The sequence below is a fragment of the Nycticebus coucang genome, chromosome 5 (assembly GCF_027406575.1).
Source record: "Nycticebus coucang isolate mNycCou1 chromosome 5, mNycCou1.pri, whole genome shotgun sequence".
NCBI lineage: Eukaryota > Metazoa > Chordata > Mammalia > Primates > Lorisidae > Nycticebus > Nycticebus coucang.
In genome coordinates this window covers 37,565,631-37,583,642 of record NC_069784.1, presented here as the reverse complement: position 1 = coordinate 37,583,642, position 18,012 = coordinate 37,565,631, and the positions used below count along the sequence as shown (strand labels likewise).

General features: G+C 39.7%; 1 protein-coding gene across 2 annotated transcripts in view; it reads left to right on the top strand.

Annotated features, from left to right (window-relative positions):
• Nucleotides 1-16,937, top strand: part of VAV3 (vav guanine nucleotide exchange factor 3) — a 427,744-nt gene extending 410,807 nt beyond the window's left edge. Inside the window, exons 26-28 of one of the 2 annotated variants that reach the window (XM_053591974.1) lie at nt 11,799-11,882; nt 13,966-14,117; nt 14,763-16,937. In XM_053591974.1, coding sequence (XP_053447949.1) covers nt 11,799-11,882; nt 13,966-14,117; nt 14,763-14,804 — 278 coding nt within the window. In that variant the 3' untranslated portion in view covers nt 14,805-16,937. The remainder of the gene's footprint in view (nt 1-11,798; nt 11,883-13,965; nt 14,118-14,762) is intronic. The other variant, XM_053591975.1, reaches the window with a different exon arrangement.
• The last annotated feature ends 1,075 nt before the right edge of the window (nt 16,938-18,012 follow it).

Below are 18,012 nucleotides of genomic sequence, written 5' to 3'. Positions count from 1 at the left end.
TTTGAGAATTACCGGTTGTTCATTGGTAGGTTTAATTTCTTCTGTATACTGTTCCCGGGAGCCCTACGACCTAGGATTCCTTGTTTGTCATTCTCAATTGCATGAAATAGGTACTCAGAAAGGACGGAATAAATGAAGTCAAAAGCTAACGTGCCCGTGAGGCATAGCAGGTGTCAGAGTGCTAAGCTGATATTGAACAAAGCATGGAAAGACGGATGGGTAGGAAAACAGAACATAGATCATCATGTTCCTTTTGTTATGGTGACAGATATTGTAGCCATCCTTCAAAAGGTGACAAGGGCTTCCCTGGGTCCTTGGGATCATACAAATAACCTTGCAGGAAGAAGAAGAAAGCAGAGCCTGGCCGGCCTCTTCCAGGTGTGGTCTCATTGCTATGCCCATGTGGCCCCATTATTCTATTAGCCATCTGAAGGCTTAGGGTTCATCTTTAGTCAGAAGCAGGGACTTGGAGACATTTGTGTCATGTTTGTTTAACTCAATATAACGTAATGAAGTTTTCTTATTCCCAATAATTCCTGAAGCCGCCTAATATTTCATGAAGTGCTGTTTATCAGTGATCTTCCAGGGTAATAGGGGGTGGTGTTTATTGTCTCCTTCTGCAGGGTCCTCAGATCCACTACTTTCTCCCATCTTGTCCTTCTAAGTCAGCATACCCATATTTATCTGCCCTTATTTTCTGATCTCATCTTATCCTCTGTCTTCTGTCATCGTCTCCTTGGTGATGTAGTGTTTGGGTTTGATAATGATCTAATTGTATTCTGATAACTTAAATATTTGTTTTAATCCCATTGTGGTAGTTTCTTAGAACAGCTGTAAAATAACCACAAACTAGGTGGCTTAAAACAACAGAAATTTACTCTTTCACAATTCTAGAGGCCAGAAATCCAAAAATCCAAGTGTTGGCAGGGTTAATTCCTTCTGGAGGCTCTGAGTGGGAATCCCATACCTCTGTCCTAGCTTCTGCTGGCACTCTGGGCACGCCTCTGTCTGAGGCCATCTTTCAAAAGGTGAAAGGGGCATCGGTTCAGTCTCGGCCTGGACTTCACGTCACCTTCTCTGCCGCACACCATCTCCTTGTCTCTTTTCTAATAAAGACATTTGTCATTGGATTTGGGACCCACCCTAATACTGGATGATCTCATTTTGAGATCCTTAATGTCATTATATCTGCAAAGATATACATTTCAAATAAAGTCACATTCACATGTCCTGGGTAAGACATAACTTTTCAGAGGGCCACCATTCAACCCACTGCAAACTCATCCTATTAATTTTAAATTTTTGTCTAAATCTCCCCGTCTTTATTCTAAATTTTCTCTTTGCAGTGTTTACAACTTGGAGTTATAAGAGGACAGTATATTCTTAGAGCACAGGTAGTCAGGGGATAGGAGTTACAAGAGAAACATTACCTTCATACAACGAAGGTCGTCAATGGATCACAGCCTGTCCACAGTGAAATGCAATGTCGTCCCAAGCATTTAGTCAAAAGAAGTCTCCAAACAATAACTGCATAGCCATTTGTCTGAAACACTGCATTAAATATTTGATATGGAATAAGAGTATCCAAGAATTCTGTTTGATAGTCAATAATTAATTGATTAACTGGCCACTATAGTCTTCAAACTCCTTTTACATAATACTCCATGTAAACATCTCCATGGAGATGGAGGTAAACATCTCCATGGAGTGTTCCATGAGCCCCCAGCCTTGAAGTACCATGACAAGATTTCCTTCGTCCAACACATGTATGTAAGAAATGCTGCATGGGTGACAGATTCCCTTCTGGGAGAATGACTAGCATTCCTCCAGTTTATTTCATGATGCAACACTGTCTCGTGTTGTTTAATGCTTATGCTATAAGACTTAAAAGGTTAGTGTGTGAAGTACTTCAAATAATGTCTTGCACATGGGAAGAGCTGTACGTTTTTGCTTCTGTTATTATATGGCTGTTCCTGCTACCACTTCCAGAACTATTACCCAGCGTGGACAATGTTACGTTAGCCTCACTTGCCAGTTGTTCATGTATTTATGAAGTCCTTTCTCCTTTCTTGTGGTGCTTTGGTTTTCCTTCCATTTCTTAGGGTCCTGCTTTGCTCTCTAAGTACTCACATCAGTCCATGGGCCAAGTTAGTGATAATATATTGCTGGTGTTTTTACATTCTTCCCCTCAATATACTTATGATGCCCACAGGATTTATAGTTCTTGGGCAACTGGTCAACTGCAGCTGCACGTCTTTGTTAGTGGGTCAAGCTGGGCTTTTCTTTTTCATTTACTTATTTCAAGAGCTTTACTGGTTTCTATAAGGCATTTTTATCCTGAGCCTGATGGCTTTAAAAATTAGTAATGTAGATCCAGAATCCCTTCAGAATATGACATACAGATATAAATTCCACAAATTCAGATAACCTAATTCAAAGCCATCTTTTTAATGTTTCATAACACAAAAATCAGTACTCGAATTCTTAGAGTTTTTCATCTTTTATATTGTCCTTCAGTATTTCAATTCTTCCTATATATACCTATATTCTAAATTAAAAACTAGTCTCAAGGCAGTTAATACATTCCCTAATTAACTAGACTGCCCTCATATGGTAGCCTTGATCTAAGAATTTGGTTTTTCTAGTCTCTCTTGCTTAGAGAATGAGTAGAAATTTACCTAAATTGAAAGAAATGCCCTTTTGTCTTCCTCAGACTTCTACCAGCTTCTTAGTTGTCAAGATCAATGCTGAGATCTCTCTTTTCCCCTGATATGTACAATTGATATGCTCCCTCCTCTACTGAATATAAATCTGAATAAGGTGGCAGGTCTTAATTCTGTAACTCTCTTCTCTCCTAATAGCACTAAGAAATTGACTACAGACTCAACCTGGGTTTCTCTTCATTCTTTCAGAATTTTGTTCATTGCTGTATACATTGGACATTTGTTGGGCTTCTAAACTTGCACCAACTATTGTATCATATTCATACACACGTGCACATAAACATACACACATCTTTAGTGTGATCAAGAGCCCATTTTTGCACACATCTTTCTTATGCCAAGGGTTTCAGTTAAGATTTTCTTATTTCTCTATTCATGTTTACTTGGTCTGCTGTGCTTCTCACAGTCAGACGACAATTTTGACATACAATTGATGAATTTTTGCAATGTTTTCATCAGTTCTGCTTATTACTGGCCGCCTGACGTCTCATTATCAGTGACACTTTCTCTCCCCTCAGGAAAAAAAAAAAAACGTTTAATCCATTTGTATGTTACCATTTTCTGCTTGACATTATCCCCATAAAATTTAACTAACATGTTCTTGATTTTACTTCCACTTTTGCCAAGTTTCATGGTGGCTCACGCCTTTAATCCCAGCACTTGGGAGGCCGAGGTGGGTGGATTGTCTGAGCTCACAGGTTCGAGACCAGCTTGAGCTAGATCGAGAACCCGTCTCTAAAAAATAGCCAGGCATTGTGGTGGGCACCTGTAATCCCAGCTATTTGGGAGGCTGAGGCAAGAGGAATCACTTGAATCCAAGAGTTTGAGGTTGCTGTGAGCTAAGTCGCCATGGCACTCTACCAAGGGTGACCAAGTGAGACTCTGTGTCCAAAAAAAAAAAAAAAAAGAAAGAAAGAAAGAAATTTAATGTTTGTTCATTGCTCTAATTCAAACTCTGACATTCTTGCGATGGCACACAAAACATGCAACCACTTTAATGAGCACCCCACAGCAAGACACCATCACGTGTTGACCTGAACGCAACTGTGAGACACTAATACACCAAAGTTATGAACCCTTTCCAAGTTGTTTACACAGTGGTGGCAAGTTCACAAACTTAAATGTCAGACCTTATATAACCTCAAATATACTATAAAATAATATGCTGTATATTCAAAATAAATATGCAATATATCCTCCCTTCCATGATAACCTTTCATTTGATATGCTTTTCTTTTTTTAAAATAAGTATTCAATTCCTCATCATATAAATTGTTGTCAGATCTCATCCTAGCCACCTTCCTGTCGATACACTCCTGTGTGTCAGAACTAAACACAAGCATTTTAATATTGTCTGACTTATTGGTTCAGATTTTTTCCTATTCAAAACTCATTCTTTCAAAGTTAATTTTCCCCTTTTTCCTTTTTGTTCCTCCTCAAAGAGCACAGTTAGGAATGTTTGAATGAATTCAAGTACTTTCTTCTTTAGTTATTACATCTTCACTAATAGTCCTCTCCTCAGGACCCCACATTCATTCATTCATCCAACCAATCTTAACCAAGAGCCTTCTTCAGGGCAGGTGCTATTCACTTATAGCAGTGACTAGACCAGGTCAAAGTCCCTGTCCTCATGGAGTTTACATGCTAGTGGGTAAAGTAGCTAATACATTAAAAATAATCAAATCAGATAGTATGTTAGCAGTTGCTGAGTGCTCTGAAAAAATAACACACCGAGATAACGATACCCCAAATTTCTGAAGATAGCTTGTGATTTTAAGTAGACTAGTTGAATGACAAAGAGCAAAACTAGAGTCTCATTTCCCTTCTTTTTGGTAGCATAGCACAAAGCTGGTTCAATGGTTTTGAGTTATTCCATAGTAGCACAGGCTGACACCAGCTGCTGGCTCCAGAAGCTCCACTGTCTAACAAGACCACTTGTATAACCAGCAAGTTTCTGTTTTTATAAGCTTGTGTAAATATCCTATCATTATATAGAGCAGGCTGCTGAAACTTTGATCCTGGCATATAGAGACCATTTTTGCCCAACCTAAGCAGTAGGACAGTGGGAGTTGGAGGGATTGCATGCACTCTGCCTTCTTCTCTGCTCACGTGTTGTCCCTCCAGTGAGCCCTGTTTTCCGCCAGCAGCATATGGCATTAGTGGTACATGTGCATGACTCTTATAGGATATCAGTGCAGGCCCCATTGTGAAGGTTACTTTGAGTAAAGACTCAAGATAGTGAAAGAAGGAACGGCCAGTGCTAAGGAAGGGGCATATATGCTGTGTGCAACATGGCTAGACCAGAAAGGGCAGGAAGAGTAGCAGGAGATCAAGTCCAAGGGGTTAGGGAGGCCAGATCATGTAAGACCCTAAAGGACTTGGCTTTTGCTATGGAAAAGTGCAAACCCTTTGGAAGGATTTAGGCAAAGGAGAAATATGGTCTGTCTTTCAGTTTTAACAGGGTTATTCTGGCTTCTGTGTAGAAAACAAGACCATGGGAAAGAGGAGAAAAGGTAGGCATTCAAAGACCAGGTAGGAGGCTCATACAGCGATCATGTGAGAAGATAGTCGCTTGGACCACCAGGTAGCCACTTAGGTGATATATTTTTGAAGATGATCCAACAAGATGTGGTGATTCATCATCTGATACACAATAGTAAGACTCAGGGATGACTCTAAGAGTTTTGACCTGAGCAAGTGGGAGATTAGAAAGTTTTGTTTTCAGGGCTCCATTGGAGCCCTAATGTCTAGTCATAGCATTTGCGATTCAGAATCATTTTCCTATTTTTATATAATTTCTGTCTATGTCCGTCTCTTTACTGATTTATAACCTCCTTTGATATCAGAGCTTTATATATTTATCATCATCTCCTATAGTGTTTTAACACTATTCTTGGCACATTAGCCAATTATTTTTAAAGAATATAGATTTAGAATCAACTAAATTGACAAACTATATGCTTATAGACTGAAATCCTTGGGTACTGTCAAATGATCTAATTTTCCATAACTATAGGAAAGATCTTATACTTATTTTGTTCTCTTGTCAGTGGCTTTATATGTACATACTGTGCAGCACTGAATACTAAGTAGCTGTTTATTTTCTCCAATACTCCTAGGCATAAGTTGCTTTCAAAGTTATAGCTTTGAATTTCAGGTTAACAGAAATTCGTCCACATGTCGGCGATTCAACTAAATGAAATCTGAATTAGTCCTAGTTTTTTTTTTTTTTTCTGGTGGCAATATATGAAATATAGCATGAGAACTAAACAAGAATTTTTAGTTTATTTGATAGAGGAAGGGGAACAGACATTTGCTACTATGTCTGTGAATGTTGCAGGGAGTCTAAAATAGAAGACGTGCCTGAGTTCTGAAATATATTCAGGGTAAGGATCACAAATATAAATTAAGCATTCATTAAAATCTCAGCATGTTTTCTGCTGTTAGGCCATCTGTAGACAGTCTTGCGAAAAGAATCTCCTGGACTGCTCATCAAAGCATCCCACAGAGGAGCATGTTCTTTAGGAAACCCTCTAGGGCCACTGCTGGGCAGGGCCTCAAGGGATCACCATGTTGATACTGGTCCAGTTGCCTGATATTCTTACTGACAACCTTTTGTTACATAAAGGACTGTGACCACAAGTGCTTGTTATAATTAGAAGCTGAGTGTTAGGTAATGTCTATCCCACAGAATAATTAGCAAACATTTAGGGTACATGTGATACACTCTGATACACGTGATAGATCATTGTTAATTCAAAAATACTTTAGGATTTGATAATCAGTGCCTTAAGGAAGAGTGTTGATTGAACATGGTCCGTACTCTGTACAGATTTCAAATGTTACTGAAAATTGAGTAAATTTTCATGCACTCATAAAAATTAATAGTCTGAACAAGGCAGAACATGATACTTGAAAGCAATGCCTACTTAGCCTTGACAACAAAAATACGGGCATCAGATATTAAGTCACTTTTTTTTTATCCTACTGTAAACTCTGTGTTCTTTTTTTGTTTTAGTCAACATTCTTCTGTGTAGTGTGGTTTTATCTTTACAGTCAAGTCTGAGAACTGAATAATACATTCACCGAAGATTTGGCAGTCAGTTATTATGGCTTTGCTGATAACTTTTATTCCCAATTTATGTATTTAACAGACAACGTTTGTTTCCATTAGATAATGTTAGTACTTCAGGTTTTGTTTGTTTAGCTTGAAAAAGTTGATTAACCTAATATTTGACTGTATTCATAATAGGTGCTAATTGGAAATATTAAGTCATTAAATGATGAGCCACTCATTTGTTCAAAATGCCTCCATGAACGTGAGCCCAGTTGTGAGCCAGGTGTCATATGTAAGCAAAATAACCAGAGACCTGTTTCAGTGTGATAGTCCGTCTGTACAAATTTCTCCCTTGTCTGTGCTAATATGAAGTAGAAAGTCTTTGAAGGAAGAGAAAATTAGGCCCTTAAAAGAAGCAAGCAGTGTGCAAATAATTAATCCCATGAAAAAGATCTCAGTAATTGATTTGTCTAAATGGATGCTGATATGAATAAAGGAGTTCTCTCTCAAGAAGCTTTCAAAATAGCATGATACACTGGAAGGCAGGCTAGATATAAATTTAGGCAGTGAATAAAAGGTCCAGGAGATGACAATCACCTCAGCATTCCCATATGAATGTCACTGTTAATGGGCTCTTTCTAACTTTATTCTAAAATATCCACCTCCCAATAATTCTCACATTAGGGGGTTCTTGGTATGGTTGAAGGCGTTAGATGAAGAAACCATACATTTGTACATGTGTGTGGAAATAGGTGGATGTATTCTCAGTATGGATGTAAGTATATCTTATAGGTTAAATCACTCTGTATTTTTGTCAAATACCTTATTCTGATATGACTTACGTCTAGATTTAAATCCATACTTTACTAGGGAAACATGTTATCTTTCACTCTTGTCACAGTAAGTGGCAGGCATTCAAATACTGTTTTTCCAGCTCAAAAGAATGAAGGACCCCAAGGCAATGAGAATTGGTGTAGAAGAAGAGTGGCAACAATAAGTCTGTTCCAATGTGTAGAAAAGTAGAAAGCATCTCTACCAATCCTTAAAAATGTCTGGCTGAGAGCTATATGCTGGGTGGCTGGAGAAACGGATTAACCTTTTACTCTGAAGGAGATTCCTCAGCCCTGCAGTACCTGGCGAATACCAGGAGGCATGCAGTATTTAATAGCTATTCAGCATCTCCCAAAAAATTAGTCATTGTAGGACTATCACTGATGAATTGTGTCTCTCAGGAAGCCTGGGGAGTAGAATCAAGCTTTCTCTTCTTTGTGTTTTGTTGGCCTTTGTTGGAAGTCTTGCTGAGCAGTTGAAGTGAGCAGAAGATGAGCTGAACTAATGGGAGAAGGAGACGTGATCATCTTGCAGAATGAAATGCCCTGTCGAGATACTTGTCCCTTCAGTGGCTTCAGCCCTTTGGCACAGGGCCTGTATCTGGGGGGGATATAAAAGCAATATAGGAACTGGCCCCCTACCCCAGAATCAACATCTAATCAGAGCCACAGCAGTAATTAAACAAGAGGACCAGGGAGGATGATGATGCAAGACCCAAACAGACAGCTAGGAAAGGACAGAGAAGGGGCCGAGTATTGTTTGGAGGGTCGTGGAAGGCTCCTGGGAGGGGCCAGAGCTAAGCTTTTGAGACAAGGAGGTTAAGGTTGGCAGAGGCCACAGGAAGAAGCAACATTCCAGAGTGTTTTCAGTTACAGATATAGCTGAGGGCTTCAGAGGGTAGTGGGCAGTTGGTCTAAGTGAAGAGAGCGAATGTGGGAGAACATGACAGAGGTGGTTAGAACGACCGACATGGCCAGATTATGAATTTTCATGGAAATTAAGTCAGGAGTTTGGATTTCATAATTTAGCAAATGGCAGTCTACATTTAGAGTGAGTTGCTGGGAGGCAGTATTTCAAACTGATGGAAACAAAGTTGAAAACAAGAAGAGCAGTCGAGAGGCAATTGTCCAAGGTTAGAAATGACATAAATACCTGGGTTGGGATGGTTCGGCTGAGACGTAGTAAAGGATTAGCTTCATACTGCAGAAGAAGAAAGCTCAGAGAGTGAACAGGAAGGGGCAGTGTCCTGACGGCGAGGGTGGTTTGCAGAGAGGATAGATAGGGGAAAAAAATAGGAAGTTGAGCTAGATTATAGGGAAGGTGAGTTTGGTTTCAGACAAGTTAAATCAGACATCATGGCTATACTTGAAAGCGGTGTCACGAACACATTTGAAGGCACAGACTGGAATTCAGTGAGGGGCTGAGGCATGTCCAAGAATCTGCTCATCAGGAAAAAAAATCAGTTTAGACTGAGCCCAGCAGAGGGACCAAAGTCTAACCAGGGGGACTAACTGCTATTTAGTTGGAATTGTAATATCTTGGTAAGATTGAAGAAGATTGAAATTCTAGCTACTTGATATGAATGCAAATAATTGTGAGGCCTTTAGGAGTAGGTAAGAGACAAGAACAGCACCCTGATCTTAGGTCATTAAAACAGAGATTCAAGTCCTTAGGTGAAGCATTACCCATCTTACTTTAGACATGTTCAATATTTTAAGATTACAGACAGGTTATCTAATTTATCTACCTACCATTGAGATTACTTAAATTGCATTTAATTGTGTTTTCATTACTTTCTCATTTCTTCCTTCTAGAGGGATCTTACCTCTTGTCATATCCAGACACTTAGCTTCAATTACCTTCATTAGAAATTTTGGAAAAGTGAGTCCTTTGTGTCTTTTTGAATAAAATAGTCCCAGAGAGAGAATCAAAGAAGGACACTTAGAAAAAAGTTCAAGGAGAAAATTCTAATGCCTGCAGAAGTAGTGAATCAAGTGGGAACTTCTAATTTATGTCTTAAAAACATGGGCTAGGAATCTTGGCACCAGTTTTCTGCCAGTGACAGCATTAGGTGTATCATTTACTTCATCAAATTAGGAATGGTATCCTCTCCCCTCTCTAACAGTGTGTATAATAGACTCCAGAAAATTAAAACGTACCAGTCCTGTTGCATGGAAGTACATAACTTGTGCTGACTGTAAAATTAGTTGTAATGTCATCTATCACTATATTTTAAAATAAAAAAAATTAACTGTGGAATGTGCAATGAAACAGAAAAGAAACTCAATTATCAACAAGGATGTACTTCAAGGTAGGTGAAAAGTAAATGTGGATGCCCCTATGACAAAAAAAATAAATGTGTCATGAATGTACCAGTATGTATATTCTAAGAATAACTTAACTACCTCCAAATTCCAGGGGCCAGTCTGCTTGGGTGGTCTCTGCTCAATGTGAGACTCTCCTTACTAAGACACAGCTATTCTTAGGTATCCCTAGGACCCTTTCCTGATGAGAGTGATCACTTTGGATGAATTCTCAAGTCAAGCAGTTCCATAAAAAGAGGCAGAATATATTAGAAGGTGATTTGAACCCATTCACAGTTGGCTTTGCCAACTTTCACCTCATTGTTGGTTATAGAAAACTTCTTGTAACAGTTCAGAATAGATCTAGTTGCAAGTGCCAGAACCAAAAAAACCATTGGCTTCAGTAAGAATGGATAATTATTTCTCTTTTCTATGAAATCTCCAATGACCCAGGTTCCTTCAAGCTCATGATCTATCATAGTGATGGCAAGACTTTCTTCCTCAGGGATAAGAAGGCAGCTTCCACATTCCAGACAGGGGGATAGGATAAGGAGCCATAAAGAAGGGCAGAGGCATGTGCCCACTGTGCTGTTAGGAAAGATCCCAGAAGCTGCCTTAAGATACTTTTGTTTATATTCCACTGGCCAGCCCTTGGTCATATAGCTATACTTAACTGCAAGGAAAGCTGGGAAATGTAGTCTTTTTTCCTGGACAAACATAGCCCAATTGAATAATCTATTACATAAATGAAGGGGAGAGTAAATACTGGGAGAAACTATGTAGATGCTTTCCTGGTGCATTGCAGTGGTGCTGTGGTGTCAACAGGGTGAGATGCACAGGTGCCCATAGACGTGCTTGCAGCAGAGTGGGGGGTGCAGAGTAGGGTCGTGGCAGCTCAGAGCATGCCCCTGAGAGTCTGGGGTGGAGTCTAGGCTTCCTGAGATGTGGAGAGGAAACAATGTTAGTACTTTCCTCTTAGAGTTATTATGATTGTTAAATGAAATATTGAACATAACCCATTAAGCATGGTATCCAACACTTCAGACCCATTTGATAAATGCTGTTAACTCACATTATTAAGAATAAAATGAAAAGGTTTTGAGCATCCACGTGCATATAACTCTTCTGTGCATTTATACAACTTGGAGAATATATGGATTTTATTTTACTAATACGGTAAGATTCAGAGTATTTTTTTCATTTCTAATTGCCTTTTCCTCCTTTCAAAAATAAGCTAGCCTGTTTGTTCTTGGTGAGGGGTGCTGCATAACAAATCACATGAGTAACTTTTAAAATTTTCCCATGGATTCTACATGTTTCATTGACACTTTCCTGTCGGCTCGTAATTCTTTTTTTTTTTTTTACAGTTTTTGGCTGGGGCTGGGTTTGAACCCGCCACCTCTGGCATATGGGGCTGGCGCCCTACTCCTTTGAGCCACAGGCGCCGCCTAGCTCTTAATTCTTTATACCTGCTTTGATGTGAAGCATATTATGCATTAAGAATTTACAGCATCCCCTACCCCCATTTCTACTGACATAACCAAGTGGGAGCTGGGCACTACATCAAGCAAAGAAGGCCATCCTTGCACAGATGGGATTCAAAGAGGGCAGCGTGGAGTGGGTATGCTGTGTTTTGCCTTGAAAAGGGTAGACAGCTCTAAATTGCAAAACCAATGTTAATCAAAAGGTAAAAGTTTGGCTTGTTCTTCATTTAGAAATGGTGATTAAAAAGAAGTGGCTGAAAAATGAAGTTTGACATTCCAACATAGATGTAACAATTTTCTTATGATTATAGATGACAATATAGTTGTATTAAGATTTTTTTTTTTTTTTTGCCAATACCTAAATGCTCTTTTGCTTCTCTTTTTTCTTTCTTTCTCTAAGCCCCTTCTTTGTTCTGTGGCTTTTCTTTTGTAACTCCTCCAGACTACAGCTTTGTTCCCCCTTCTTCCACTCCTTTCTGGTCAGGTACTACTTTACTGCTTTTATATGTCTCTTCAACCTGCTTCTGTTTGCAAATATGTTATTTTTCTGTGTGTGGCTTCTCATATAGACACATCTCCTCCCAGCCAGTCTCTCGAGTTCCATGACCACCATGCACTTTACTCTTCTCTGCCATAAAGCCATTGTCTGTCGTGACATTTCACTTCTCTGGTTGCTGTGTGTGTGCTCGTGAGACTTTTACAATGTGTCCATTGGGGAGAGGTTGGAGAGGGATGAGGGTTTGGAAGCATAAGGGGGAATGAAGTCATGTAAAATCATCTCTTTTTTTGTTCTGAGGACAAGGAATTTTAGTCAAGAAAAGCCCATTTTTATATATTTCCATTAGGAAAATAAATTAAAATCTCAACTTTGTCTCCAAATATAAGAGTGAAATTCAGCCCACCTTTGCTGGAAAGGATGACCAGTGCCTGCCAGCTCTACAGTTCTTCAGCTTGTGCAGGGGCATTTTGGTCTTGATTTCTGTCATTAGCCGGAGAGTTGAATGGCTGTTTATGAGACATTGAAGGGACTACAGACTACAGCATGGCTAGGTGAAGTATGTTTTCTTACAGACTTTAAAAAGTTAACCTGAAAGCCCCAATAAAATCATAGAATTGAGAACAAAAAAGATCTTGGAAGTCATCAAGTACAAATGTTTCATTTGATAGGTGAGAAAAATGTAGCCCAGGTGTCAAGAGAACCGTGCAAGGTCACACGTTTGAGTTGGCGATGGGGCTTTTCCACCACAGGGGTGTTTTTAGAGGAGTACTGTGCCCCAGACATGGGACAGTTTTCAGTAAGACAACTATTAAAGTGGTTTGTGTCCTGAACAGTAAAATAAAATGACCCATTTTTACTCCCTTTACAGTTCTGAAATCTACAGTACTGCCATTCATTTATCTCATGATTGACACCTGGGGAGTAAAAAACTTTCTGTCATTACAAATCCATGAATAATAGCTCAGAGATCCCTGTCTCCAGATGGGCAGGCTGCTCCAGGGTGACCTGGGTCATAACTGTGGCTGCCTGAGCACTGGGGCTGTTAATCACACACATGGGTGGTAGTTCCCATTTGTCTCTTCTTTTTACACATATGTTTTTACCATTTATGATTTATAAAACCCCACCAATCTCAGATGAGCGAGTCTCAGAATCATGGAACATATAATTGAAAACACTTTATAACCCCAAAGAGCAACAGATAGAGAAGTTAGTATAAAATGTGTTATGGAACTCCAGAGACTAGCAGCTTGAGTTGAGTTTTCCTTCCAGATCAGGGTGAACAGAGATAAGGAGAACATTCCTTTCCTACCATCAAAAAAAGAAAAAACTGGACAAAGGCGATGAACACCTTGCCATCTTGGTTTTGATTAGCTACTTCAGCTGATGTTTTCCCTAGGGCATTATTTGTTTGAAGGGAAGAAGATATGTGGATGGTGTTTGTGTGTTCTTTCTGTTAGATCTGATTCACACTTCACATAAGTGGAATCAGAATATATATGAAGCAATAACTGAGTTTATCCCCGAATAGTTTTAAGCCTAGAGAGAAAGTGTTATGTTACCAGAAATGATGACATGGATTTGACAGGAGACTCTCAGCAGAGCAAAAAATTTAGTTGTTTTAAGTATTAGTCAAGAAGTGACAAGATTAAAAACTTAAAACATTACCTTCGAGGTGCTACTTAGAAATAGATTACTGTGCCATCAATAGGAAATTTATGGCAAAGTTATTTTAGATTCCATCTCCTTAGATAGTAACTTAGATATTAACCAGGTTTTCTTTTTATTTTGGGGTTTTGATTGTGTGTGTTTGTGTGTTTAACAAAGTCTGATCCCTATTTTGAAGTTCATATGAAGGATGTGGAAAAAGAACAGTGGTTCTTTGAATGTTATGAATTTGCCTACACCTGATTGAATTGAAACAGCAACTCTGCTGCTTTCAAGCTCCTCTGCCATTATCCCTGGTCTGTAATGAAATCATGACCATGCATTTGATAGCATCAGTAACATCCGTCTGATTAGGTTCTTATGGCTGTTAACCAACTTCAACTCTGTCATTTCTTTCCAGTATTAAGTCCAAAAGTGCTGGGCATTGCCATCGCTCGGTACGACTTTTGTGCAAGAGACATGCGAGAATTGTCCTTGCTGAAAGGAGACGTGGTGAAGATTTATACAAAGATGAGTGCAAATGGCTGGTGGAGAGGAGAGGTGAACGGCAGGGTGAGTTGTCCCTCTCCATGTGGGGAGCGTGTGGATGAAGGGGGTCACGCAGGTGTTGCCACCCATTCTTGTGCTGGGAGAAGCCTCTGTACCAGGCTGCAGCTGTCAGCCCACAGAGCCCTGGGCTGTGAGACTAGTGCTGCACCTTGCTGAGACCAGGCAATCTCTAGAAAGGCGTTTCAATGAATATGAGAGTGACATAAAGTTCACCAACCAAGTTTGATGGTTTCCTCTTTGGAAAAGAGTTCAGGAGCATTTCCCTTCTTTATTAGTATTGCAAAATATCTAGAAGAGCTACTGATGAATCCTGGCAAGAATGGAGCATAGTACCTCCGTCTTTTCATCCCATTCTGCAGCAGAAATAGGAATCATTATGCAGTAGAACTCCCAGTATTACAGTTAATTTGCATATTTATTTGTGTGCTAGTGGATTAGAACACTGTTTAAGCTTATTTTATTCCTCTATTTCTATCATTCACTCTATTAGGCTTCTAAGAGCAGTTAAACCAATCTTGTTCACTTATAATGGGCATAAAATCCTAGTGTAATTGGGGTGTTATGAAAACGAAATACTCTTACTTGTAGAATTCTTTGAAGTGCCAGGTGAAAAGTCATGTTGCAATGTTGGTTGCTCTTCTTTCGTAGGTGGGCTGGTTTCCATCCACGTATGTGGAAGAGGATGAATAAATTCCAATCCCGCATTGTACCCTGTACCGGAAACGTCAGAGGGGGATAAACAGAAGCCCGCATGGCCTTGTGAATTAACCGAAGTGTTGAAAAAGCTGCATTTCTGGCTGTTCAACATCCTCCCTCCCTAACTCCTCCTAAGTCTTAATGCTGGGATTTCTAAAGATGCTGGGACTGACAGATTAATGGCTTGCCTAGAGCTGTGCAAGAAACAGCCTGCCAGTCTGTCATTGTCAGGGACCAGGGCAAAGCCAAAAGCTGTTCTCAGAAGAGCTCTGCATGCACATTGCTTCATGTTTCCCTTGACTTCATCTGGTCAGACGCCACAAATGCCTGCCATTAAGTGTTTAATGCATATTTACTTTATTTTCCTGTGCCATTCAGCAGAATTTTTGATGGTGCAAATAAGCAGTAGTTTAATTTTGCTTCTCCCAGTGTGAAGAAATATTAGAGTTCTCCCATTTGGGGCAGCTTACAAGAGCACGTTCCTTCCAAAGATCCAGCATTGCTTGTCTTAAATTGCTCGACAAGGTGACTCATACCCAGTAAATACGTTTACCCCCAGATTTTACTCATGATAAAATATGAAAGGCAAATGAATGCTCAGGTTTGCATCATAAATGATATCTCCCTGGAGGGTTTTAATTATTCATTTGATGTCCTGATTATATGTGCAAACTTCCTTATAAAAAAATGAAAGAAGCACATAGAAGAGAGTGGCTTCTTACCAAGTCTTTGTAACCTTCATGATTTCATAGGGTTATTTTAGTGGTGTAGACTTTATGAAATGCTCTTGGCTGGGTGCATTATGGGAAGTTACTAATAACCTGAGTAAGGTGGCTTTGTTTACAGAAACAGATCAAGGGCTATAATTCATGTAAGTCATTTTATAGCAGCAGTATGTATTATACATGCTTTTCTCCTTTCTCCTACATCCTCCTCCCAAAAAAAGACCTGGGATGTATTTTCTGATTCCCACATTTTCTTGGAGCACAAACAGCTTAGTTGCAAGTTTGGGAAAGAAAGCACAACGGGGTCTTTCATGTATTTCTGGGACTGGAGTGTTGGGCTTTCAGCTTCTCTCAGTCTCCCCCTCTGCAGCCCCTTCTGGGAGTGTTATCACCTGGGGGGAAGATCAGTGTTGGCAGTGCATGTGTTTTAGCAAGCTCTTACTATTTTATGTGAGGAATCTAATTGTGTTCATGCTGGGACACCAGAGTCCCTAGCCAAGACAGTCAAGTTAAGTCACTAACTTAGCCCTTTCCTGATGAAATAATTCCTGCATAGCAGAAGTCATGTTCTGACATGATTCAGAGAATGTTTTATGTTTGGGTAAAACAGAAATTATAAGCATTAACTTAATAGAGCTGAACTAGGAGCATTCAGTTCTGAAATTTTAGATTATCTCTGAGATGAGGTGGGTGTGCCTACCCTCTCTCCCAGCCACCTGGGTGCCAAACTTGACCTTCAGTAGACACATCCCCCTGCTCGAGACCTTCATGGCCTAGGACTTTTCATCTAGGATAGATTCAAGACCTTTACCTCAGAATTATGTAAACTGTGATTGTGTGTTTAGAAGAATTATTTGCTAAAATCAATTAAGTTTTTTTGTATATGTGTAAATGATTATGAAAATGTATTTTATAAAATATTCTGTACAATTACACCCCTAAGGTGTATTCTCCCAGTGGATTCTTTGCTATAAAGTCTTATCTGCGATTCTGTGTCTTGGGAATGTTTCATCTGTTACCTGTCAGCCGAATGTTGTTATGGAGAGAACAGCTTCACACAAATGGAAACACCCCTGTGTGCACAGTATTGTAGCACGTATTGTTAATTTTACTCAATAGACTCCCTTCGTAAGTGGTGTTTGGTCTTCCTGTTGCATTTCATGAGCTGGGGCTTTCCTAGCAGAGGATAGTAGAGCCCCTTGACGTCTTTGTCCATGTTTAATACTTTGTATTGGAATCTTTAAATGCTGTGGGTCTGTGTAGAGTTCTAATACCAAAGACAGAAGTCACTGTTTTCCATACACTTGTCTTGTTGTATGCAGCTCTTATGTAATATGATGAACTAGAGTGGTATTTCACTTTGTAATATTTTGTAAATATGTCAATACAATAAATAGTCACTGTTGTACTTGTGTTAAATTGACTTCTCAAGAATTGAAGAGTGTCTTTATTGAACAATTCCATAACTCACATATACCAGCCTCATAGTTAACTTGAGGATACAATCCCTAATTTTGACCAGGTTTAGTTCAGGATTTCTCCCTATGTTATGAACAGTGAACTTGGAAATAAACTCAGTAATTGCAAATAGCATCTAATGATATGCTTATAATGTCCCACACATTGTTCTAAGTGCTTTATGTGACCAACAATACCCCCACAAGGTAGCACCCCATGTGATCTCCATTTTCAGGTGAAGAATCTGAGATAGATCAAGAAGTTGCAACTTTCCCAAGGTCACACAGCAGGTAAGTGCCAGAGCTGGGTTCCAGCATTAGCAATCTGACTCCAGCACCTGAATAACCACTACCCCGTTTTGCTGCATTTCATAAGGCAAGAGAGAGCATGGGTATATTGTAGGATTACATAGCGGTACATAGCCAAGAGGAAATTATCTGACATTAAGTCATGGTTTAAACAATTGAAGATTAACACAGAATTCAAAAATATTCCACTATTCCTGCCCCCCACTCCCCAGAGAAAACTCCAAACAGATGCTGCACAGACAGATCGGTGTTAGAGCTTCATTTTCTCTATTTTGATTCCACTTTTGCCCTAGAAAATGACCACTAAGCTAGAGAGACTCAGGATCAAGTTTCCTTTGATGGAGCAAACCTGCAGGACTCTAGCAGGGTGGAGGCCGCCCTACAGAGTGGGGAGCACATTCCTTCCAAAGACCAGCAGAGGCCAGTTCTGCAGTAGGAGCTTCTGCTTGACTTCCTCAACACAGCCACACTCAGAAATGTAACATCCCCTCCTGTCATTACGGTACTGTGTGTTACACACTCGGCAGAGATTTGAGAAGCCAATTCCATTGGCGTCTTTATCACTTCTCTTCACCATATTAACATTTATGTGACTTTCCAACCTGGTATCAGATCATGACAATCCTCACTGCTGGAAAGGGTGGGGATAATTGCCCCCCTTAATTTGTTAGTTAACATGAGAACTCAGCCTTTGTAACGCTGAAGTATTTT